The 25,702-nt window shown below is 52.0% G+C and overlaps 2 protein-coding genes across 7 annotated transcripts in view; one reads left to right on the top strand and one right to left on the bottom strand.

Annotated features, from left to right (window-relative positions):
* Nucleotides 1-424: 424 nt before the first annotated feature.
* LOC128503121 (cholesterol 7-desaturase nvd-like) lies at nt 425-5,240 on the top strand. Its single transcript, XM_053473141.1, has 7 exons — nt 425-866; nt 2,228-2,416; nt 2,848-3,026; nt 3,346-3,471; nt 3,808-3,927; nt 4,004-4,180; nt 4,941-5,240. Exons 1-7 carry the CDS (start codon nt 425-427, stop codon nt 5,100-5,102), a joined length of 1,395 nt encoding a protein of 464 aa, XP_053329116.1. The 3' UTR covers nt 5,103-5,240.
* Nucleotides 5,241-11,118: 5,878 nt separating this feature from the next.
* Nucleotides 11,119-25,702, bottom strand: part of ZNF618 (zinc finger protein 618) — a 35,207-nt gene continuing 20,623 nt past the window's right edge. For 2 of the 6 annotated variants that reach the window (XM_053473310.1, XM_053473314.1), the window contains exons 3-15: nt 24,978-25,085; nt 24,460-24,537; nt 22,084-22,122; nt 19,950-20,039; nt 17,751-17,828; nt 16,812-16,901; nt 16,155-16,235; nt 15,862-15,933; nt 15,502-15,546; nt 14,821-14,904; nt 13,442-13,519; nt 12,928-13,026; nt 11,119-12,670 (exon numbers count right to left, since the gene is read on the bottom strand). In XM_053473310.1, coding sequence (XP_053329285.1) covers nt 11,163-12,670; nt 12,928-13,026; nt 13,442-13,519; nt 14,821-14,904; nt 15,502-15,546; nt 15,862-15,933; nt 16,155-16,235; nt 16,812-16,901; nt 17,751-17,828; nt 19,950-20,039; nt 22,084-22,122; nt 24,460-24,537; nt 24,978-25,085 — 2,450 coding nt within the window. In that variant the 3' untranslated portion in view covers nt 11,119-11,162. The remainder of the gene's footprint in view (nt 12,671-12,927; nt 13,027-13,441; nt 13,520-14,820; nt 14,905-15,501; nt 15,547-15,861; nt 15,934-16,154; nt 16,236-16,811; nt 16,902-17,750; nt 17,829-19,949; nt 20,040-22,083; nt 22,123-24,459; nt 24,538-24,977; nt 25,086-25,702) is intronic. The other 4 variants (XM_053473312.1, XM_053473311.1, XM_053473313.1 and 1 more) reach the window with 4 other exon arrangements.

The following is a 25,702-nucleotide window of genomic DNA, read 5'->3' as shown; positions in this document are numbered from 1 at the left end:
CTCGATTGACAGCAGATCCGCCGGCCGGGGGGGAGAGGCCGTAAGACTTGATCGGCTGCATGCCTGCTGCCACCATCTCTGACCTTTGTGCTGCTTCGCAACACAGGAAACAAGTCTGCGGGTACAGACACGGGGCCATGTCTGCAAAGTGGAACAGCTCCCCAGCAGAGGCGGTAGAGGCTAATTTAAACATGCATGGGATCAGATCCCATCCCATGGGGTGGAGGGTAATACAGTGAGGGTATTGAACATGCAAGGGATAGACATACGGCTCCTGAATCTAAGACGAGAGGAACTAATTAAGGTTTGAGTCTCTCCCCCCTTTCTCTCCCCCCTTTTTCCCCTCAGACGTTGAACCCACTTTTCCGGTTTGTGTCTCTTTAAACAATCTCTGGGCGTGGCCTGGGCACGTGCTCGGTTAGGTATGGCAGCGTGGCGTATCTATGGAGACGCGCAGTGCGCGAGGAGCCGCGGGCGCCTGGTTGCTATGGAGCGGTATATAAGCGGCGCGGGGGGCGGTCCCGGAGCAGTGCGCGGGATGGATCGGGTCGGGGTGTACGGGCTGCTGGGGGCTGCGGCCGCTCTGGGCTCCGCGCCTCTCCTGGGACCCTGGCTGGCACTGGGCGCCCTGGTGGTGGGACTGCTGGGGGTTTGGTGCGTGCTGGGGGCCCCGTTGGAGCTGCTCCGGGCCCCAGAGGACGTGGGCTACCTGCCGGAGCGGGGCCGGGATCGGGCAGCCACTGCCAGACAGGTGCAGAGGCGGCGGAGGCTGGGAGACTTACCTCCGGTCTACCCCAACGGGTGGTACCATGTGCTGGGCTCCCGGGAGCTGGGACCTCAACAGACTCGGAGTCTGACAGTGCTGGGTGAGTGCCTGGGGCAGCTGGGCATTGATGAGGGGGTAACAACGGGTATGGGGGGTAAGAGTGGGTATGGAGGGTGATGAGGAGAGAACAGCAGGTATGGGGGTGATGAGGGGGTAACAGTGGGTATGGGGGGGTGATGGGGGTAACAGCAGGTATGGGGGTAATGGGGTAACAGTGGGTATGGGGGGGTGTAATATTCCATGAGAGGCTGCACATGTTGCCCGGGATAAACAGGAAGTTAGGTCAGGTGTTATTGCCCCAGTGGGGGTATTACTATGTGCCCCACCTGCACAGTCCTGAGAATAACAAGCCCTTGGGGGTAAATCAAACTTTTATTGGTTTTGGGTCCCAGTCTCGCATTCACCGGGGGTATTATCTCACTGGTGTATACTGGGGTGGCTTCCTGCGGGGCGACCAGGAACCGGGGCAATATGTGCGCTTATTATCCGAATGCAACATGTATGGTTGAGCTCAAGCACATGCTGCCAGTATACTTTGGGGTTGGGGGGCTGTGCTGGCGGGCAGTATACTCTGGGGTTGGGGGGGTCAGTATACTCTGGAGTTGGGGGGCCATGCCAGCAGTATACCCTGGGGTTGGGGGGAGTCAGTATACTCTGGGGTTGGGGGGGGGCGTGCCAGCCGGCAGTATACTCTGGGGGTGGGAGGTCAGTATACTCTGGGGTTGGGGGGGGCCGTGCCGGCCGGCAGTATACTCTGGGGTTGGGGGGGGGCCGTGACATCAGTATACTCTGGGGTTGGGAGGGCCGTGCCTGCCGGGGTGGTTCTGAGCGGTTTATGATAAACTGCCCCGGTCACCCTTCACCTGAATCTCAGCCGGAAGCTCTTCCTGCACATAAACTTCTCGATGCCCTCGATCCTTTACTGTCGGACGCCATAGGTGTCCCTTAGTGCCCAGTGTGGGGGAGGGGCGCTCAGGGGCAGCAACCTGCAGTTACCTCGGTTTCCGCTTTACCCGTAAAACCAGAACGTTCTCCTGGGGCAGGGTCTGGAATGCGGTCGGTTCCCTTTTCATGGAAGGGATGGCGTCTGATTGGGCTGATGCCCCGAACCCCCCCAAAATATAAAGGTTAAGAATCTGTCGCACCCCCTTCTGTGTGCCGGATACAGCGAGCAGTCACAGGACTGCTCCTCTCACCCCTGGAAAGTCCCTATATGCGCATTTAGGGTATTCGGGGGGGGGGGTTGCTGCGTTTGGGGTAGTTTTTGGCTCGCTGTATGAAATGCTCCCGGGGCAGATTGTGACCGTGATATCCTGCATTAAACGGTTTGGGTCGTGGACGGGGACATTGGGGGGGAGGGGGGTATAAAGAGGGGTTTTAAGAACACGCGTGTATTTGCAGGCGAGCAGATCGCGGTGTTCCGCACCCAGGAAGGCAAAGTGTACGTCGTGGATGCTTACTGCCCCCACCTTGGTGCCAATCTGGCTGTGGGCGGCCGGGTGGTCGGCGACTGTATAGAGTGTCCCTTCCATGGGTGGCAGTTCCGTGGAGAAGATGGAAAATGTGCGCGGATTCCATACGCTGAAAAAGGTACGTTTATCTACCCTCCGTTGGGGCATTTACAGTCTGTAACCCCACTGTGATCTCCTCCGCCAGCCACGGGGTGTAAATTGACAGGACTTGGTCTGGTGTTGCGGGGCTGATGGGTCCTTTGCTCAGTCCTTTTCTGCAATGAGGGTGAATAAGACACGTTTTTAGCTCCGTGTTTTGGGCCGCTTGTGGTTCAGCTTCTCCCAGCGGGGTCTTCAGATGGCTGAACGTATAGAATGTGATGTCACGGGGGGGGGCATTTAGGGGGAAAGAGACAGTAACTGCGTTAGACCGCAGAGAGACCGCAGAGACCCCGAGAGCTCCCGGTATATGACGTGGTCTCAAAGGCTTGCGATCTTTACCGTGTTGATATTTCGAGATGTTTGGCCCCCAGGCTGTCAATCATTCAGTTACCCCTCCCCCAATTCCAGTGCCGGACTTTGCCAAAATCAAGACGTGGCCGTCCTGCGAGGTGAACGAGACGATCTTCGTTTGGTATCATTGTGACGGCATCGAGCCCACGTGGGCCGTTCCCGAGCAGCAAGAGATCACCAGCAAGGAATGGGTGTACCGCGGCCGGACGGAGCACTTTATCAACGCGCACATCGAGGTAGGTTAACGGGGGCCGGTGTGGACGGGGTCGGAGAATCTGGGGTGGGTGGGGATGGGGTCGGAGAGTCTGGGGCCGGTGGGGATGGGGTCGGAGAGTCTGGGGCCGGTGTGGACGGGGCTGACGGGGTCGGAGAGTCTGGGGCCGGTGGGGATGGGGTCGGAGAGTCTGGGGCCGGTGGGGATGGGGTCGGAGAGTCTGGGGCCGGTGGGGATGGGGTCGGAGAGTCTGGGGCCGGTGGGGATGGGGTCGGAGAGTCTGGGGCCGGTGTGGACAGGCCATCCACAGGCTGATGTAACTCCTAGGCTTCTGCTCGCAGGAGATTCCCGAGAACGCGGCGGACATCGCTCACCTGAAGTTCCTCCACGAGCCGGGGATCGTTAGCGGCGTGGATCTGCGGTATACCAAAGCCAACACGTGGGACTTCGTCAAGCACTCCTGGAAGGTACCTGCCTTACGCGCGGGCTCGAGGTTTATGCCCCAGTCCCTCTGTGCATGCGCCGTCTCTGAAGGAATTTGAGGAGTCGTCAGTGCGTTGCTGCCGGTTTACCCTTAAGGTGCGGGAAGGTGGTCACAGTGCACCAAATACAGGGGGCTGTGCCCCTGGGGCAGGTTTTAACCCTAGGTGAGACGACTTGTGGCGACCGACCACGCTGGGCGATATCAGAGCCGTCGCTTCAGCTCACATTAACCCTTCATGCCGGTGGTTTATGGCTCTTTAGTGAGATGCCGTTGGGCTCGCCCCTCTCTTTATGGGACCTCTTGCGTTGTGTTTCTTTAGGTGGAGTGGATGCCCGAGTCGGCCCCCAACAAGCACTGCTCCAAAATGCTGCTGGACCACAGTCTGCTCCTGTTAGGGATTCACGTTCCCCTGCTTGATTTTCACGTTGTCGCCAGACAGGTAAACGGCTCAGCACCGGCGCAGACCCCGGGTAACCTCCCCCTCATCATATACTCATCAAAGCTATATGTTTCAGGTGGGCCCTGGGATAGTGTTCCTCACCTTCAATCACTCCTTCTTGGGGTCTGGAGTCATCTTGCATTATGTGACACCAGAGGAACCTCTGCTTCAGAAGGTGTCTCACAGTATCTACTACCAGAAAAGTGTACCGACGGTGGTTCCCAAGAGCATATTAAGGGCAGAATGTATTCAGGTGAGTGGCCGGGGACTCTAGGGGGGAGCATAGTGATGGTGGCAGGGGACTGTTAGGGGGAGCATAGTGATAGTGGCCAGGGACTGTTGGGGGAGCGTGGGGATGGTGGCTGCAGACTGTTGGGGGGAGCGTGGGGATGGTGGCTGCAGACTGTTGGGGGAGCGTGGTGATGGTCGTCGCGGACTGTTGGGGGAGCGTGGTGATGGTGGTCGCAGACTGTTGGGGGAGCGTGGTGATGGTGGTTGCAGACTGTTGGGGGAGCGTGGTGATGGTGGCCGGGGACTGTTGGGGGAGCGTGGTGATGGTGGCTGCAGACTGTTGGGGGAGCGTGGTAATGGTGGCCGGGGACTGTTGGGGGGAGCATGGGGATGGTGGCTGCAGACTGTTGGGGGAGCGTGGTGATGGTGGCTGCAGACTGTTGGGGGAGCGTGGTGATGGTGGCTGCAGACTGTTGGGGGAGCGTGGTGATGGTGGCTGCAGACTGTTGGGGGAGCGTGGTGATGGTGGTCGCAGACTGTTGGGGGAGCGTGGTGATGGTGGTTGCAGACTGTTGGGGGAGCGTGGTGATGGTGGCTGCAGACTGTTGGGGGAGCGTGGTGATGGTGGCTGCAGACTGTTGGGGGAGCGTGGTGATGGTGGCTGCAGACTGTTGGGGGAGCGTGGTGATGGTGGCTGCAGACTGTTGGGGGAGCGTGGTGATGGTGGCTGCAGACTGTTGGGGGAGCGTGGACTGTCGGGAGTCTAACGTTTCTGTCTCCAGTTTGAAAGGGACGTCATGATCTGGAATAACAAGAAATACGTTTCCAAACCGCTGCTGGTGAAGGAGGACGCGGCGATCCAGAAGCACCGGCGCTGGTACTCCCAGTTCTACAGCGAGAACAGCCCGCGCTTCAGCTTCCAGAAACACGGCCTGGATTGGTGACCTGTGAGCGCCGCCCACTCCCCGCCCTTTTCGCCTATTCCACCAATCGGCAAACACTCCTCGGCTGCGAGGCGTCTGCGGGACGCGGATTTCAGAGCGAAGGGAAAATAGACTTTGAAACCGTGAATAATTTAATGAAATATTTATTTTTTATATTCAAACTTTTGCTAGTTTTGGGCTGTAACTCCGCCCCCCCGCGTTATTAACTCTTTATCTCCGCTTCGAAGGCTCCAGCCGCGGATATACACGGCGCTCGGCTGCACCCCGTGTCTTTAGTATGTTTTGAAACTACCATTCTCAGTCACCGCCGAGCTGGGGAGTCCAACGCAGAGCCGGGCCGTTTACCTCCGAGCCGGGGCATTTACCTCCGAGCCGGGGCATTTACCTCCGAGCCGGGGCATTTACCTTCGAGCCGTGGCATTTACCTTCGAGTCGGGGCGTCCAATGATGAGCCGGGGCATTTACCTCCGAGCCACTTCAGTTTTTATTTTAAAAAAACACCTTCTCCGGAGCGCGGGCCGTGGTGGGGACTGAGCATCTCAAACTGTGTGCTGAGGGTGATGAGAGTTGGCCCGGGGTAGATGGCTGCAGCGGCGCAGGTTCACCGGGGCCTCTCCGTGAAGCGCTCGCACGTTACCAGCAACGTCCTCTGTCCCGGGGGCCGAACCGTTTGCTACAGGAAGTCTTTGTTTTGAAATATCAAGTGAGGTTTTCCTGATAATGGACTTTTATTTTATTTTTTTTTAGTGTTTTTTTGTAAAATTCTATAGTGGGCAGAGCCCCCGTAACGTGCCTTATTTACTAAATAGCAGAATGGGCCTTAACCCGCTACCCCTTTTTTATACCAGACAGCACCCAAGGGTCTGTAGCGTGACCCACCTGCCCCAGTGAAGGGTGAAATGCAATCCCGGCTCCGAGCATGTGGGGTAATCTGCCCCAGACTGACCCCAATTACAGCCCCCCGGCCGCAGCTTTGGTACGTTGCCTGCGCTGCGTTTAGTTTAAGGGTGCCTTAAAGGTCTGGGGGTCTCGTTAGACTCGAGCGGAGCTGCATGTCTCTAACAAGTGCCTTAACTGTACATAGTACTGCGGGGTCTAAATGCGATGCCGCGATATCAAAGGGTTAAGAATCAGGATGTGCGGGGCTAATTCCATGCCCTGATCAGCCAATCAGGATGTGCGGGGCAGGTGCATGCTGGGTGTTACTTCTCTTCTAATCACGTGTACGATGCTTTAATTACCCCATTTGTCCCCACATTAAAGACCCCGTGACACACGCGTGTTGGTTATCCGCAGATTTCCGCCATATTTGGGTCTCCGTCACGGGTTACCGAAAAATGAAAACTCAATAACCCGCGTGTATGAATGGGGGTCCGGGGAGGGGCTGCTGTCTCATTAGACTGTAAGCTCTTTGGGGGAGAGAGAGTTTTGTACGAATTTATCCTCATTTGAGGCAATTCACTAAAGTGCGAGTCCAGATCACAAAATAAAAACCCCTCCGTGCGGGTAAACTCGCTGTATAGTAACTGGGGGGTAATAATTGCGCTCTCCCCCCTTGCAGTGAGGGAAACTTAAATAATCATTGGAGGGGGTTATGCCCCTCTAGCAGGGAATGGAGAGGGGTAAAAATATTAAAAGCTGTGCCTCCCCTTATCACCCACTGGGGGGGGTGAAGTTTTACCAATTAAATAAAAATCCCTGCTGGGGGGGTCCACACAGTGATGATCCGCGACGCCCCTGCTCCTCACAATAAAGAGCCCCGCAAAAAATACAGCAATCCGTCATCTTCTAAAGTGCCGGGGGTGTTGTCACGTACTCCTGCACACCGGTGCCCCCCAGTGTTACAAACCGGTATTGCACCTCTATGGACTTCAACGGCCCCCAGGGACCTCGAGTTTTATTCGCTGTAGCACGGGCTGTCACTTTGTGTGTTACAGGCGAGGTCATCCGAAGTCACATTCAATTGCACGCCGTCCCTCGAACGCCCCCCCCTGCAGATTATCAAGGGTTAATGCGACGGTCTGCCACTGGAGTCGAGGCTGGTCAGCTGATTTAACCCTTAACGTGACCGACCACTCACCTTCTCATTGTTAGATCCGACGTGTCCTCGATCGCTCGATCTCAGGAGCCGAACGGATTTCAGTAAAAAGGGCGGAATGAGGATAAAAATCAAACTTTCGCTCTTTAATTCCAAAAGCTTGGTTTTTTTTTTCTAAATGTAAATTTTATTGTAAAATCATAAACACGATACAGACAGAAAATCAGCTTCGGCTTTCATGGATTTTCCCATCTTGGCTTCTGATATCACAAAATAGTGTTTATTTTAACAAGAAATAATCATCTATTAAACGCGGAACTTTCTGGAACCTGTACAGGGGAAGGAAAAAGCCGGGAAAGGGGTTTTTTTTCTCATTTGGACGTATATTTTATTTATTTATCGTTTTGTCACCGTCGGTAAACGTTAAAATCACCAAACAGAAGACGAGGACAGAACGTGACCCCGCGCTGACCTCCGGGAGTGCGACGCGCTGACCTCCGGGAGTGCGACGCGCGTTCCAATCCCTACACAATCCCCATCTTTGGTCTACAAATAAAAAACGTACATTAAAGTTACCAAAATAAAACACTTTGTGATTGGTTGGCTGGCGTTCGGAGGCGGGATCAGCTCGTAGCATGCGCAGTAAACGCTTTTTGAAGACTTATTGCCTGTAATTGGGGTTTTTGGCTGCCTGGATGTTAAAAAAAAAACTAACTTTTAGGGAGATTTTGGTGGCAGTTTTTGAAAAAGGTTTTAGTAATTAGTTATTCATGAAGCATTTAATTAACTGTATTCCCCAAAAACCCACCAGAGACCCATCGCAAACAGGGGTCTCGACAATGCGCGGGGGGTCTCTGAGCAGGAGAATCCAGCACAAAGTACCGGTCCGGGGGGGTCAACGGCGACCGAACGCAGCCCTCTGCAAACAGACCCCGGAACCTGGATTCCTCCGCATCCAACGGTAACATCCGAAAAATAACGTTTCACAAAAACAAGTTCAAGGTTACGCATTTTTCTTTTTTTTACTTTATTGCTCCAGAATGTCTGATCTGGAAGTTCTCTGGTCGGTGACCAATCAGAACGCTGATCTGAATCCGGGGGGGGGGGGGCAGCAAAAAGCGAATCCTAACTTATTCTTCACATTTTTAGGTCTTATTGACGCTTTAATAAGAATCTGTACGGAACCCGGTAATAAATATAAATAATCTGGAATATTCGGAGCAGCTTCGCTCTTCACTGAATCCGTGGAGTTTCCCCCCAAAATGTCGATCATACAGTACGTGGCGCCAGCGACCGGCACATTGAAGCTCCCAGTGATGTGAGGGCCACGCGCCGGCCCCCGGCAGTCGTATAAAAATATTGTGCTGCTAAAATTGCCTAGAAACGAACAAAAACTGAGGGGGGTCGGGAGACGCGATTATCGGCAGCAGGGAGAACGATCTGACGGCGATACGGGGGGATGGTGTAGTATTGCGGTTATACCTGCGCGAAGCACTCGCTGACGCAGCTCCGACAGGCGCTTTGTGCCCGTCGCATTAATACATGAGATATTAAAATACCGAGATTAAGATACCGAGGCCGGCGCCGTGTTACCCGTCCCAGTGTTACCCTAACGCTATCCAGTGTCTGACGCCCGGAACCGACAGATTAAACCCCCCGACAGAAACAGCGATTCCTGGGATAGGTTCAGAAGTGGTCTTATTACCATAGCAACAAATGGAATTATCAGATGAAAACTCTGCACCAGAATCTCTTCTCGTAAATCACTGGGGAATCATTGATAGTAAATGGAGTGGGAAGCCTCGTCTGTGGGCCTGGTGACCCCGCGTTAGAAGCCGAGCGCCCACTCCGTTATCTCTTCTATAAGTAGGAAGACCCCGGTGGGTTTGATCCTTAGCGGCTGTTCTGTTAAGGCTTTGGGGGTTTCTGATCAAAGATCATTGAAAATCTGATTATTTCCCTAAAGGACCCCAAAAGTCCACCCAGCCGGCGATCCCCTCGAAGTGGCTGAATAAGAATCCCCCCGCTCTATATTTATTTGGTTCGATAGATTTGATTTGGTAAAAAAGGACTTCACCCCGGAATAACCCCGACCTCCGACCTCCGGCATCCAACGTCATCCGCGACCCAGCGTCATCCGCCACAAATACTTAGAATGTTAAAAATTATATCAGAAATAACATGAATAATCCTGAAGAACGAAGAAAGCCCCCGTTTCACAGAATCCCCCCTCAGCACCGAGACCTGTAGAGGAGGATGGGGTATAAAAGCTACGCGGGCCGTCTGCTTAATGGCGCTCTTTGGGGGTTATTGAGGTATTTTGTTTTTGATCGGGTCAGGAAGGAAGAGGTTAAGAGACTCGGCAGTCCGTGCGCCGACCTCAAACAGCCCTAAAGCCAAAACCGCGAAGCCGAGGAGCGGTGCCGTGTACGGGTGACGGGGAGTGAGGAGCGGTGCCGTGTACGGGTGACGGGGAGTAAGGAGCGGTGCCGTGTACGGGTGACGGGGAGTGAGGAGCGGTGCCGTGTACGGGTGACGGGAGTGAGGAGCGGTGCCGTGTACGGGTGACGGGGAGTGAGGAGCGGTGCCGTGTACGGGTGACGGGGAGTGAGGAGCGGTGCCGTGTACGGGTGACGGGGAGTGAGGAGCGGGGCCGTGGAGTGAGGAGCGGTGCCGTGTATGGGTGACGGGAGTGAGGAGCGGTGCCGTGTACGGGTGACGGGAGTGAGGAGCGGTGCCGTGTACGGGTGACGGGGAGTGAGGAGCGTACCGGCTATAACCGGCTCACAGCGTCCCTTCAGCTGGTAAAAGGATAAAGTAGAAGTTTAGAAGAAAATAAAAGAAGCGTGTGTGTGCAGAGGTCACGCGTGTGCACGCGGCCGCGTTCTCTTTTATATAAACAGTACAACGTGTATAAAATAAACATGAAATATTGCACGTCACCGAAACGCGTTCACAAACGTCTTCATGTGCAAAAGGTTCGGTTCCCATAATTCCTGACTTCTCTCACCCGGAGTATTTAACGTCTGAACGGGAGACACGCGAGGCGCGCAACCAAAACTGTCACGAGTATCAGGGAAGGGAGAAAAACAGAGGAACCCCCAGCAGAAGCTGGACTACAACTCTCATAACCCTCTGCCCAACACCAGCTGAAGACCAGCTGTTGGTTTTTATTCGATGGTCAGTCTTGGGGCGAGATAACGGGAGACGAAACGGGACGGAGGGGGGGGGCACCGAGTACCAAACGGCAGCCCCCGGATAACTTAGACTTCTTTGGCCGGCGTGGAGAAGTTCTTTGCGTTTAAAGTGTCCGGCAGCGAGACCCTCGCCTGGCGGCAGCTTTGTGGCCCCTGTGCTGCCGGGAACATGCTTTGTGAGACATACATTCACGATCACTGCTCGGCAAACGGATACATTCCATACTGCCTATAAATTAGAAGAGGAAACAGCTTATTTACCTAAACAGAACAGATCTCGTCATGGACGTTACGCTCGGGGGGGGTCACAGTAGTTCAGAAAATGGGGTTAAAACAGAAGCTTTCCTCGCGTTGTAAAAATAAAATGAATGACATCGCTTCGCTTCCCTTTAGAAAATCCCCCGAAAAAATAAAACACGGAATGGAGGCTGGCAACGAAAATAACCGTCCCGGTCCCTATCGGCCAAAGAAACGCGCCGGGCGAGCCGCCTTCCTCATATACACGGAAGTGGGACTCGGCCGATGCCCTGGAAGGAGCACAGAAAGGATACTCGTGGATTTGGAAGTCAGCTGCCTGTAAGGTCACCCTCGTCTCGCTCACACGCTGTCCACGAATGCGACGTCAGGAATCCCGCAACCCGCCCGATCCTCCTTCCTTTCCAAACAGAAGAAGCACTTGGTTCCGGGTTCTACTTGGTTCCGGGTTCTACTTGCTTCGTTTGTTTTGAGGTCCACAGTGTTTTGAGCTCAAAGTTTTGTTTTGAATCGTTTCACGCAGTTTTTTTGGAACAGTGTTTCGCTTTAGTGAGAAAAGTTCACGTTGGTTTAAAGCATGTTTGACTTCAGAAACAGGACTTTATTGGTATCTTCGGGGCTGAGCAGCCTCCTGCGCTTGATGAGCAGGGCCTGTTCGCAGATATTGACACATTCGCTCCGCGCTCCCACGGCGGGGACGGCCAGGAGCCAGAAGGCAAGTTTGGAAAGTTTTTTATGCTTTTGGGCAACGGACGACCAGTACTGGAAGAGGTCCGGGGTGGCCTGGAACAGGGGCTCCTGCAGATAGTCGTAGACTTCGTTCTTCCCCGTGCGCTCGTCGTCCTGCACTTTGGCCGTCTCCGCCGCCTGTCGGCCTTTTTTGGGAGGCGTCTCAAACTCTGCCTCTTCCGCCCCGTCTCTCACCTCGCCGATCAGTTCGCAGACCTTGCCTATGATCTCTTCGTGCTGATACGGCGGGACGGGCCGCAGCTTCTGCTGCGGGTCTAAGATCATGGCCACCTTATGCGCGGTGTCCACCTTGAAGTTCTCCTTCAGCGCCTCGAGGAAGAGGTGGCAAAGCTTGCTGATGACTCCGGCGTCGTTCGCCTTCGAGGTGAAGAGCTTCTCCAGCTTGACGTAGGTGGGGAGGACGAGCTGCAGCGTCGGCCTGCGTTCGTTGCTCAGTTCTATCACGGCTTGTTTCACCGGAGCGAGTATGGCGGCCAAGTTGCTCAGTAGATGCTTGTTGAGCGTTTGTATGACGCTCGTCTTCTTCGCCCGAGTGTAGAATTCGCAGATCTGCTCGTACCGTTCGTGGACGAGCAGCAGCGAGTCCGTCACCGAATTCCAGCACGGCGGGGGAGACGTTTCCTCCAAGGAGCCAAACGTCTCTTTGGAGAACCCCGAGGACCCGGCCAGCTCCTCCGAGACGTTTAGAAGTTCGATGAGCTCGTGCATGTTGCGAGCCTGCAGCGTGCGCTTGTTCAGCACGCTCTGTACCACCGAGTTCAGGGAGCAGGCTGAGCAGCGCAGGCACGTCCCGGCCTTGGAGAAAGCAGCCGAGTTCACCCTGCAGTCCGTGACATAAACCGTCCTGATCTCTGACATCACAAACTCGGAGAGGACATTCTGCACCCACTGATGGATGAACTCCCCGCTGTCTCTGCTGTCCATGTCCTTAATACCCAAGACGTAGCGTTTGATTTGGTTGCCCTCGGCCTGATACGCCGTGAGGATGTAACAGGAGTCGGAGCCGACGTACTGCGAGTGGCACGTGACGCCGATGCCCAAGCAGATGTTGCTCCCCAGGGCGCAGGTCACCTTCACTTTCACCTGGTTGTACATCCGAGGTAAATGCTTCAGGGCCAAGGTGTTCATGTTCCCCAAAATCTCGTTGACCGAGAACGATCCGTGGCGGGCTCCGGTGTCCACCAGCGTCTGCGCCAGTTTCAGGAAGTCTTTGTTGTTGACCACGCTCAGGGCTCCGAGGTCCGAGCACATGACCCTCAGCAGGCGCTCGGCGATGTGCTGCCGCTCTTTCTCGGGCAGGGAGTTGTTGGCCGGCGCGGCTGCGGCGACTGCAAGCAAAAAAAAAAAAAGGAGAAATCTGTGAAGAATTCCAGACCGCGGAGTCGCGGAACGAGAGAGACGCGGGAGGGAGAAACGTCGCCCTCTGACCCCTCGGCCTGGATACACGGATGTAAAATAACAAACGGGCCCACAGCGAGAGCTCCGAACATACAGAGGAACATCTTCACTTCACAGACATGTCAACCTACATGCGGACCACCTGACGGCGAATCCCACCAAGCACCCGGACACGCGAAGCGCTTACCGTTATTACTGCTGTTTCTTTGGGGCTGAGGCTTCCAGTTTTCTTCGGCCGGCGGAGCCGATCTCGCCTGGTTGGTGGAAATGTTGTTTTCATTGTCGGCTAAGAGGAGAGACGAGAGAAAGAAGGTATGTGTCGCGTGTGCGTTTCCCGTGTGCCTTTCCCGTGTGCGTTGCCCGTGTGCGGGGAGCTCGTCTCTGGTGCTCCCCAGGAAGCAGATTCAGATCAGATGCAGCGAACCGTAAACCTCTGGCGGCATCACAAACTAAACCAACCCGGCTCCTGCGCGACACCAACGTACCTGAGATGAGGAGGAGCGGCGGGCGATTAACGCGTCCAATAACCAATCCACGGAAACAGCGCATGCAGGGAACCCTCGCGACTTACACACGGCAGGCCGGCACGGCTAACGCCACCTTATCCCCGGTCCTAACGCCGCCGTCAGATAACTAACCCCCCCAAACCCAGATAACGGGCGCGATCCGGTAAGACGCCTGTGAACGGGACGGGTCCTCACCGGCATGAGATTGCATGTGCTCCAGCAGATTGGTGTAAAACTGGAACTGAATCCCGCATGCACCACACGTGTACGGCTCTGTGAGAAAACAACGTGTGGGATTTACAAAGAATTCTGTCAATGCCAGCTGAGCAAAAAACGTAACCCGCGGGGTCTCCGCGGGGGGGGGTCTGCATCAGGGTAAGATGGGTAGAGGGGGGCTTCAGCCACGCAGCTCTATGCATGGCACTGAAATGGTTAAAGCGGGTGCATTCTAGTTGGTATCTTTCAATGTAGTCAGGGAAAATGGTTTACTTGTCGCTATCGCAGAGTCGAGGGCCTGCCCTGAAGAGCTTACAGTCTATTGGTGTAATGAGCTGCTCTCAGAGGACTAACGGCAGACAGAGGAACAGACGGAAAGCGAAACCCGGAACGGCCGACAACACGAGTAAAGGAGACACTCCCGGGATAACGAATCGCAAGGTCCCTGAGCCTCCCGTTATACCGCTAGACTGTAAGCTCCTTGGGACAGGTTATCTACTTACAGCACCGGACTCTGGGCACTGGTCCATTGGACTAGATTGTAAGCTCTTTGCTTAGGGTCTGCTCTAGTACTCAGAGGCAGGGAGGGGGTCACAGCCCCAGGGAGCCTCAGATAACATTTTGCCCCGATAGGAACACGTCGTATGCCCCCCCCCCCGATGGGACGCATTCTATCCCGGCTCCTGGACCCATCAGCCACGAGAAGCCCTGACCCCTGGATCACCCCAATTACATCCATTAATGGGGCAAAACAGACAATTCTTACAAGTCACTGAGCCGGCGTGGCCCAAGCCGTGTCCGGATACATGAGACTGGGGGGGGGGCGCCGTCTGGCCCTTTAACTAAGTTCCGCGAACCTTTGATGCGTTGGGACGACGGCTCCCAGGGGCCCAATGACGAGATGACCCGGCGGCTCGCACACCGCAGCAAACACACTCACATATACCAAACGTAGTTACCCTACTCGCCCCGAACGGCAGAGAACTACCCCGCCGAGGTTCTGCTCCACAAATGGCTACGGAGACTCAGTCTGCGGGGCAAACGGTAACTTTAACTGCCCCTCTGACAATATGTGTCGGGCTGCCAGAACGAGACACGCGGCTAGAGCCCCATAGATTGCAAGCTCTGTTGGTCGTTAAACTCTGACAGATTCGGTAGAAAGTTCAAAGGTCACAGATCCCCACAGACCGCAAATTCTGATCACCACGGATTGTAAGCTCTGCAGGGTAGGACTTCTTCCTCCAGCATTAACATAGATGACTACAGAATAAATCTGCGTGATAAACATGCAACATACATGTAGAGGTGTGTGTGTGTGCGGCCCCCTCGGGTAGATCCCCCCATGTCTCAGGACGCACCTGCAGTCTTATTACTCTTCTCTCCTTTCAGCGGCTTGCTGCCGGAATCTTCCTTCCTCTTTATCTTTTTCTTCCATCCCTTGCCTCGGAAGATTCAAGAGAAACACAAAGATTGCGATGAACAGAAGGTTCCAGAACGTTTAAAGCACAAGAGCCTCATATTCTGCAGCGCTAACAAAAGCCCCAATCAGGCCCGGGACCCCTGCGGCAGCCTTTGGGGGTCCGTTACGTGGAGGGATCCCGGGAAATGAATGAGAATAAAGTGTATAAAACCAAGACCCTAACACCCCCCCCGAGCGGGCCCCGGCTACACGTTACACGCTACACGCTAAACACTGAGCGAGGCGACTCCACGGACACAAATCTAAGACACAAAGTGCCCGGGGTTCAGGTCAGACGGCACGCGGCAGAAATATTCCCAAACATACCAAAAACACGGAAACCGGCAAAATGGCTTTTTACAATATCAGAACTGCTCTAGAACTGCTCTAGAACTCATAATAAAAGAACAATTCCCAGGCCTGACGTTCCAGATTGTCGAGCGATCTGGTTCTGTTTTGTGGGAATTTTTATGCAGGTTGTTTGCAGAACCGCAGGTAAACCCATGAAAGCGGTGGGTGTATGACGGACGGACGGACGGACAGACGGACGGACGGACGGACGGACGGGGTGGGGACTTACCTTGTAACAGAGGGAACGGGCTGGGGATGACTGGATTGGCCGGTTCTAAAGTAACCAAAAGGACAAAATTACCACATTTAGAACGTCAATAATAACGTATGTATAATATGTATAAAGAATGGATCTCATTGTGTGGAAGGTTCTAGGTTTGTCTTTGTTGACCTAGATCTCTCTGTAGGCTTCTGTGAGTCTAGGTCTTCCCTGGAGTTCCTGCTTGATTTCTGCCTCTCTGGTTTGGGGTCTCTCTGGTTTGGTAGCCATGATTGGTGTCTGCGGTTCTAGGATCTCCTGCTCTGCTTCTGTGGCTGCGGTTCTAGATTCCTAGCACAACTATACGTTCTGGATTAGAATGGAAGTCACCTTTTTGCCAGCCTGTCACGTTCCCAGATCCGGCCATGTCTGACATCCCTGCGTGAGTTCGACTGGAACCTGCTGGAAGGAAAAGCATCGGCGTCACCGAGAGAACCCCGAGCTTCTGGATATTTTCTGGAACATTCTACGGAGTTTCATTTCTGATTCATTTATTTCTCCTAAAACCGCTGCTCTTTACACGGATATACTGGGACTGCGTGTATAAAACACGCCAGATACTCGCTCCGTGCATGCGGGGGCCGCTGCGCTTCTTGCATGACTCCGGGGGGGGGGGCACTTACCGCTGGAGTGCTGGGAGTTGCTGTTGGTCTCGTCGTAGTTATTCGCTGCCTTGGGGTCGGATTCCAGGCTGAAGACGCTCTCTGGGGGGGGAGAGATTAAACGCTTTGTGAGAATTCACAGCCCTCTCCGAGGACACGCGTGGGATAAACTGACATGGATTGCGCCGCAACAGCCAGAGGAGCTGAACACGCGTGGGATAAACGGACACGAATCGCGCCGCAACAACCAGAGGAGCTGAACACGCGTGGGATAAACGGACACGGATCGCGCCGCAACAACCCGACAAGCTGAACTTCACCGCAGCCAACACGTCGCTGATGTCTAAACGCGTCGTTAACCAAAGGCATTCCTTTCAACATCAGTGACTCGACGCGCCGTGAAGCAGATCGGGCAAACGAAGGGGACGCGGAGGGTCTCCTCGCTAGGAGCCGCGGTACTCACTGAGGGGGCCGTGCAGGGCCACGCTAGGGGCCGCGGTACTCACTGAGGGGGGCGTGCAGGGCCACGCTAGGGGCCGCGGTACTCACTGAGGGGGGCGTGCAGGGCCACGCTAGGAGCCGCGGTACTCACTGAGGGGGGCGTGCAGGGCCACGCTAGGGGCCGCGGTACTCACTGAGGGGGGCGTGCAGGGCCACGCTAGGGGCCGCGGTACTCACTGAGGGGGGCGTGCAGGGCCACGTGCTCCTGGTACGGCGTGTAATACTTGTACTGCTTGCCGCAGAATTCGCAGGTGTAATTCCCCGTCTCTGTTAGAGGAAACGAGAGGTTAATATGAGTCACCCGGCCCCCCGAACGCCGGGGCATCAGACCCCAAACTGACGTTCCTCGCATTGGTGGAAGAAACAGGCAAATTACCGACACGTTTAAAATCTGACATTGTCCAAAAGAAGAAGTTTAACGGATTTTTACAGTTTTCATGAATTTATCTTGTAGATCACGAAAAAACCCTAAAAACTGTATATTCTGACCCAAATCTGCGTGTGAAAGTCACAGGACTCTAAATGGTGGCCCCAGAGAGGTCACCGCAGGCTCCTTTTCCTATGTGGTTCTCTCCATCCATACAGATCACGCACTCGCTCTCCACGCTCTCCGCTGCCACTTTCTGCCACTAAGAAGGGGTCCCTGGCTAAACAAAGTGTCACCGGTTTACTTCTCGGGGAGAGCTTGGCCAAACCCCCCCAAAAAACACAACATACGTGATGTGTTTGCCACGTCGAAAAGGCAAGATTTACTAAATAAACTCCTCCAACAGGGGACTGCTATGGCTACGAGCACAAAAACGCCTCTAACGACAGAGACATCGGAACGACAAACACTCGGAAGCCACCCGGAGCCCTGACCGGCCGAGAGTGCTGAGAGTCGCAGATCGAGAAGGTCGGGTCGGACACGTATGTGTAAAATAAAGTAGTGACAGGCGGGGGTTACATGCGAGACCTGCAGAGAGCGCGTGAAGAATACAGAAATAAAGGGGAAAATGGCAAAAAAAGAACAAATCACAGAAAAAATAAAACAGCGAGCGGGAAGCAGCCATGCATGGGCCCCGCAGCCGGCGGGATTAGAACCGAAGCGGGGATCGTCGTGGCTTCCGATCGTACTTGGACCGAGTTTGAGAAATGGTTCAGGGTCCTCTTCTTTGGCCTCCCCTGAAGTTACCATCATATGGATATAGGTGTCTACAGAGAGAACGATAAAAATAAAACATAAACGTGTTACACGCCAAGCAAACAAACAAAAATATACAACACCCGGCGACATCCCCAGCACCGCCTCGCCGGGACGCGCCTCGCCATTCCCGCTATCTACGGCCGGGAGACGTTTGTTTGGCCCTCCGTGGCTGCGCCAAGAGCTGCTGCCATAAAGCAGGGCGTCTGGCTGATAATAAACGCCACGTGGAGGAGCCACGGCCCCAGCGATTGCCTGCGTGGACTCTGCCTCGAGCAGTTCTCATACGCGCCACAGGAGGGAGCCAGAGAACCGCTCAGTCACCGAGCCCCGGCGACCGACGTCTTCCTCCCGGTCACGTTTCTGATGCCCGATGAGGAGCCGCGCCAACAGAACGAGGAGCCCCCCAACGAGGAACCGCACGAACAGAACGAGGAGCCGCCCCGACGAGGAGCCCCACCAACAGAACGAGGAGCCCCCCGACGAGGAACCGCACGAACAGAACGAGGAGCCCCCCGACGAGGAACCGCACGAACAGAACGAGGACCTGCCCGACGAGGAGCCCCACCAACAGAACGAGGAGCCCCCCGACGAGCAACCGCACGAACAGAACGAGGAGCCCCCCGACGAGGAACCGCACGAACAGAACGAGGACCTGCCCGACGAGGAGCCCCACCAACAGAACGAGGAGCCCCCCGACGAGCAACCGCACGAACAGAACGAGGAGCCGCGCCAACAGAACGAGGAGCCCCCCGATGAGGAACCGCACGAACAGAACGAGGAGCCGCCCCGATGAGGAACCGCACGAACAGAACGAGGACCTGCCCGACGAGGAGCCCCACCAACAGAACGAGGAGCCCCCCGACGAGGAACCGCACGAACAGAACGAGGAGCCGCGCCAACAGAACGAGGAGCCGCCCCGATGAGGAACCGCACGAACAGAACAAGGAGCCCCCCGACGAGGAGCCGCGCCGACAGAACGAGGAGCCGCCACGCCAACAGAACGAGGAGCCCCCCGACGAGGAACCACGCGAACAGAACGAGGAGCCGGCGAGGAGCAGCGCCAACAGAACAAGGAACCGCACGAACAGAACGAGGAGCTGACACAATATATATATCGCAACAAACACAAAACTAGTTAACAAACCCCGCCATACCCCACAACCCTGTCTACTAACAGACCGTCTCCACCGGTCACAGCTTCGGACGCGTCCCCGACCTGCCGGCTCCACGGTGATAACCAGCGATACCAGTAAAGTGATAATCACCAGCGATACCAGTAAAGTGATAATGACCAGCGATACCAGTAAAGTGATAATGACCAGCGATACCAGTAAAGTGATAATGACCAGCGATACCAGTAAGTGATAATGACCAGCGATACCAGTAAAGTGATAATGACCAGCGATACCAGTAAAGTGATAATGACCAGCGATACCAGTAAAGTGATAATGACCAGCGATACCAGTAAGTGATAATGACCAGCGATACCAGTAAAGTGATAATGACCAGCGATACCAGTAAAGTGATAATGACCAGCGATACCAGTAAGTGATAATGACCAGCGATACCAGTAAAGTGATAATGACCAGCGATACCAGTAAAGTGATAATGACCAGCACCAAAAGTGATTTGTGTAAAACGTCGGTGGCCCCAGCCGGACTGCACCGTCTGTTAATCTGTCCAGCTCCGAATACATTCCCCCAGAGCTGCGGAGAACCCACCTCTGCCGAGCGGCTCCTCACTGCGTATACGGAGCGGCTGGACTGTTACCTATAATTTCAGGAATCCTTCCAGGTAGGGAGCGCATGATCCACGTAATGAATAACTGACATAAGCTTACATTATACAGGAGGCAGGGCTGGGGACACTATAAATACACATATAGACCGGGTCCCCGACACTATCGCGATAACGTGGCATAAACTCGGGGCAGTTAGCGCTCAGTAAAGGGGCAGAAATACACCGCAGAAAATGGCCTCGGACCTGCGCCTCTCACCTAATGTACGTCTCCCTCTGTGTGGATGCATAGCGCTAACATACGCAGCGGCAGAGATACCCCATCCAGATGCCCCAGGGGTGAGAAGTGTAGGAAAGGGGTCTACATCTAGAGATGAGGTGTGAATACTCACCATCCACGGCGTGTAAGTCTCTGTGCTCCTGGAAGCAGCTGTAATATTTGTATTTTTTGCCACAGATGTCGCACGTGTATCGAAAATTGTCTGCAAGAATGAAAAGACGTCTGCTAGCACGCGTACATGAATGGCGGGAGCGCGGGGACGAGGGGGGCGATTAACACAACAACGAGGATCGCGGGACACCCCGGACGCTACCTTCTGGGGGTGAAGCATGCAGATGGGCACATAAAACAGATGGTCCCTGAGCAAAGCCCCCGAAAGCAAGCCTGGAGGGACCGATCTACTAAATGGAGGGAGCCTGGAGGGACCGATCTACTAACCGGAGGGAGCCTGGGGGGACTGATCTACTAACCGGAGGGAGCCTGGGGGGACTGATCTACTAAATGGAGGGAGCCTGGGGGGACTGATCTACTAAATGGAGGGAGCCTGGAGGGACTGATCTACTAAATGGAGGGAGCCTGGAGGTACTGATCTACTAAATGGAGGGAGCCTGGAGGGACTGAACTACTAACCGGAGGGAGCCTGGAGGGACTGATCTACTAAATGGAGGGAGCCTGGAGGGACTGATCTACTAAATGGAGGGAGCCTGGGGGGACTGATCTACTAAAAAGTCAATGAGTGCAACTCAGCCCTACCGTCCCAAAAACTCCACCAGTCCTCCCTCCGATAGAGTAAACAGGTCCTGAGACATTATAACCGAGGGTCTCTAAAGATTGTGACAGGGAAGTCACGCTATACGGGCAGACGCCGTGCTTATTCTCATCAATCCAATATCCGGCCCTCTGGACAATCGCTTCACAAACACAGAACTAATCTCCCCATCTCAGGCTCGGTGTGAATTACTCAGAGTTTACCTCTCATAACGGCAGCCGAACTCGAATACAATGCAAGGGGTCCGTGGTGTGAGTAGCCACACTCCTCACACTCACTCTTTACACACCTCGTTACTTGCTCTCCTCACTCTTCATGCTCCTCGCTCCTCATTCTCATTACGCTCCTCACTCTCATCACACTCCTCGCTCTCATCACTCCTCGCTCTCATTACGCTCCTCACTCTCATCACACTCCTCACTCTCATCACACTCCTCGCTCTCATCACACTCCTCGCTCTCATCACACTCCTCACTCTCATCACACTCCTCACACTCCTCACTCTCATCGCACTCCTCACATCCCTTACTCTCCTCACTTTTCATGCTCCGCGCTCCTTACTCTCCTTGAACTCCTGACTCACCTCACCATCCTCATACTTTCCTCACTCATTACGCTCCTTAATCCACACTTTATGCTCCTCACCCTTCTTACTATACTGGCTCCTCATGGTTGTCGCTCCTCACTTAGTCTCCTTACACTCCTCACGCTCCATATCTCTCTCTCCCCCACTCGTCACGGTCCTCTGATGTCACTTTCTCTCCTTGCTCCTCACATGTGACAGATACTTTTTGCTCTTTTGTTAACTTGGGGTAAGCCTGGCTACTCACGAACACCGATATTATTCCGACAGCATGACGTGAAGCCATAACTCAGCGGAGTAAAGATATAAAATAGAAACGAGATTATCTAAAAGACAGAAAAGATTCACAGATCCCTCGATGGTGGTGTCGGTGACATTTTGCATGAATATACGAGAGGGGAGAGCGGGGAATGCCGGAGACTTCGCTCCGACGCTCTTTGCGCGCGTTGGCCAGCGGCGGTCAGTAAATGTCAGATTTTAACTGTGTCCTGGAACGAATTTGCCCGTTTCGGAAGAAATTTATTTCATATTTGATGCAAGCGGCCACGAAAGACACTTACCTCCTAGCTGCGAGAATAAATACTCATCAGAGCACAGAATCTGAGCATTGATGGCAGATATCAAGGGCACCAACTTTATAACCATGTATCAAAAACAACTAGTATACAAGAAATGCCCAAATATAAATATTCTCAGTGACAAAGCCTAGAAAATGTCTCAAAAAACAAGAACTCTGCAAGAGTCTGAAACGGCTCACTGTCGGCACTGCGTGTTTTCTGTACCGTGTATGTAGCGTGGCAGCCGGCTCACGTGACACGCATGTAGAATGTATGTTACAAACCGCTATAAATAATAACAGCTTCTGTGAGAAAAGCAGCAGAGTGCGGTACTTACTTCCCTGCGACGCTCCCTCGCCCGACGCCGCTTCGTTATCTGCAAGAGACGCAGCACAGCACTCGATTACTGAATTCACAGCATTTCACGCCTCATTTTCTATCTTATCAACACCACGGAAAGACGCTGTTTGGGAAATTTAACAGATTTGTTATCTAGAGACCCAGCATTTAAGGGGCTGCGATTGGCCCAAACTGCTGGAATTCTACCCCAAAAACTCCTGGGATACAGCAGCATCTTTAACCTGTACAGGCTGATAGAGCGCGCACGCCTACCACACTCAGGCAAGTTACCCCAAGCATTAAAAAGATTTGCCCCCTCCTGTATGCTGCTGGGTTGGGGTCTGTAACAGTCGCCCCTCTATGAGCCGTCACTAACTTATCGAAACAAACTGTCTCCAATAAACTGACGAGACGCGGAGTTTACGGTTTCAGGTAATTCACTAAACGCCGCAGATCCCGCGGAGATTGTGGATGATTCTGTTACGGCTCCATAATGGAATCCCGCTGTCAGCTGAACGCAGCCTCCGCGCGAGCGCGCTTATTATCACAGAGCGCTCTTATTATAGCAAAAGATAACGGCTCGGGGAAAACGGGAGGGGAAAAGCCATAATCTGATCAAACCCATCAAATTAATTCTCAAATTTGGGAGATAAACATGAAAGGAGAACACGAGGACGGCATTGTGTGCAGCCCCCACGGCTGTCTCGCCGCTCGCAGGCACGGGGCGTCTCTTTTACATCGAGAAACACGGTTGGGTTCTTTGTAAACATTTAAGCGGAGTTGGAAGATAAATCTCCGTGATGTCGATGAACATCAATCCGAAAGGTTCCACCGAACAGTCTTTCTTATTCCGACAAGGTCTCGCTCTGTCTCGGACGGTCTAATTGCAATATCTTCCGGCCCATTAGTTTTTTATAGCCTGAAAGCCTTTTTAGTGAGACGGGATTTAATTATACGTTTTAATCACAGATTAGTCGATGTTTCCAGGACCGGATGATAGAATTCAGCGAAATGACCTGAACGGGGAGACGGGATTGGAGTGTTTTAGGGTTTTTGCATTTTGTTATTAAGATGTTATATATCGTAATATTATATATTGTATATTATATATTGTATTTTATATATCGTATATTGCATATTATATATTGTATATTATATATTGTTTATTATATATTGTATACTGTATATTATATAATTGTATATTGTATATTATATATCATATTTTGTATATTATATATTGTATCCTGTATATTATATATCGTATATTGTATATTATATATCGTATATTGTATATTATTTATTGTATACTGCATATTATATATCGTATATTGTGTATTGTATATTATATATTGCATACTGTATATTATATATTGTATACTGCATATTATATATCGTATATTACATATTGCATATTATATATTGTATACTGTATATTATATATCGTATTTTGTATATTATATATTGTATATTATATATTGTATACTGTATATTATATGTTGTATATCATATATTGTATATTATATATTGTATACCGTATATTATATATCGTATTTTGTATATTACCGTATATATTGTATATTATATTGTATACTGTTTATTATATGTTGTATATTATATATTGTATATTATATATTGTATACCGTATATTATATATCGTATTTTGTATATTACCGTATATATTGTATATTATATTGTATACTGTATATTATATGTTGTATATTATATATTGTGTACTGTATATTATATATCGTATATTGTGTATTGTATATTATATATCGTATACTGTATATTATATATCGTATTTTGTATATTATATATTGTATACTGTATATTATATATTGTATATTATATATCATATACTGTATATTATATATCGTATATTGTATATCGTATACTGTATATTATATATTGTATATTATATATTGTATACTGTATATTATATATCATATATTATATATATAATATATCCCTGGATTTGTTTCCACGCTCTGCACCTATCCTGACCTTCCCAGCCAATCCATCCATCCCTCCAATGGGGTGGATTTCCACCAGTGGACGGCGTCAGGGGTATGTGTAACCAGCGTACCCTTCCTGCCCCTTGGGGGAAAGGGGGGGGGGGTTGGGGATAACTGCCCTATCAGTGAAATGCTAACAGCACGTAAAAAAATATTGAAAAGTGAATTAAATAATTTTTATTCCCTTTCCGACCTAATAAAACACTATTTGTTTAAAGAGGATTTCCCGCGGGACTCGGCATAAAGACATTTCCACTGACCCAGGGGGGCAGAGATATTTACCCCTAAATCCATAAATATCGGCCCCACCCCCAGTACAGTATATGCCACACGGGCCCCCGCTTTCTCCAGATGTTTACCTATGTGCGCCCGGACGTGCGTCTGAAAGCAGTTATAATATTTGTACTTCTTCCTACAAATTCCACATTCATAGGACCCTGAAAATGAAAGAAATGAAATTAATTCAACTAAAAATCTGTAACAAGCCACATGAGAAGCCGGCCTCGGGCCAAACGACGCAACATCAGCCTGGCTTGGGCCAAACGGGTTTTTAAAAAAAATACTATTTATTTTTAAGACCAAAGACACCAGAAATGGGATTTTTATGCTGACTACTTACATTGCCTAAAACTAAAATACGCAGTGTGTGGTGCCGCCGGGTACAGCGCCATGAACATTCCTGGTAACACGCAAGCCGTCCCACAAAGAGACGAGGGAGCCCGGGTCACGACATGAAACGGCCCCCCCGGACGCGCACGTCACCGGCAAGTAGGAGTCGTACTGAATTTACAACTTTTTAAAAATGCCCTCATGGGCAGCAGACGACGTGTATGTGTGACACGCGTGTGAATCCCGTGACCGCTGCGCTCCCACCCACCTGGCGACGACGTGCTGATCCTCGGAGGGATACTCCGCGCCCGGCTGCTGCCGCTCCAGGACGGCTCCCGGCTCATCGTTGTGCTGTGTCTTTCCGGGGAGTCTTCTGCTGGTTCGATGCACAGAAATGGCAAAGATTATATATATGAGGAGAATTCTCTACAATAACACAGAAGAGGGAAATCCATCCATCCATCCATTCATCCATCTATCCATCCATTCATCTATCTATCATCCATCCATCCATCTATCCATCCATCCATCCATCTATCCATCCATCCATCCATCCATTTATCTATCCATCCATCCATCCATCCATCTATCTATCTATCCATCTATCCATCTATCCATCTATATATCTATCCATCCATCCATCCATCCATCCGTTCATCTATCTATCCATCCTCCATTCATCTATCTATCCATTATCTATCCATTATCTATCTATCTATCTATCTATCTATCTATCTATCTATCTATCTATCTATCTATCTATCTATCTATCTATCTATCAAGCTCTGTCTGTGGCATTATCTGATAAATTCCCCTGGATTTGTATTTTAATATATATATAAATACGGATAATTGTGCAAACATTGTAACGATTCCGGAACATTTGTTTAACGAGTAGGAAATAAAGTATAAATTTATCATTCGGAGAACAAACAGCTTTTATCAGCTTCATCCAAATCTACTGCAGGAATATATTTCTAAAAATGGCAGCAG

This window comes from Spea bombifrons, chromosome 8 (assembly GCF_027358695.1).
Source record: "Spea bombifrons isolate aSpeBom1 chromosome 8, aSpeBom1.2.pri, whole genome shotgun sequence".
In the NCBI taxonomy this organism is placed as follows: domain Eukaryota; kingdom Metazoa; phylum Chordata; class Amphibia; order Anura; family Pelobatidae; genus Spea; species Spea bombifrons.
Note: the sequence above shows the minus strand (reverse complement) of the source record. Positions and strands in the feature narration are given on the sequence as shown.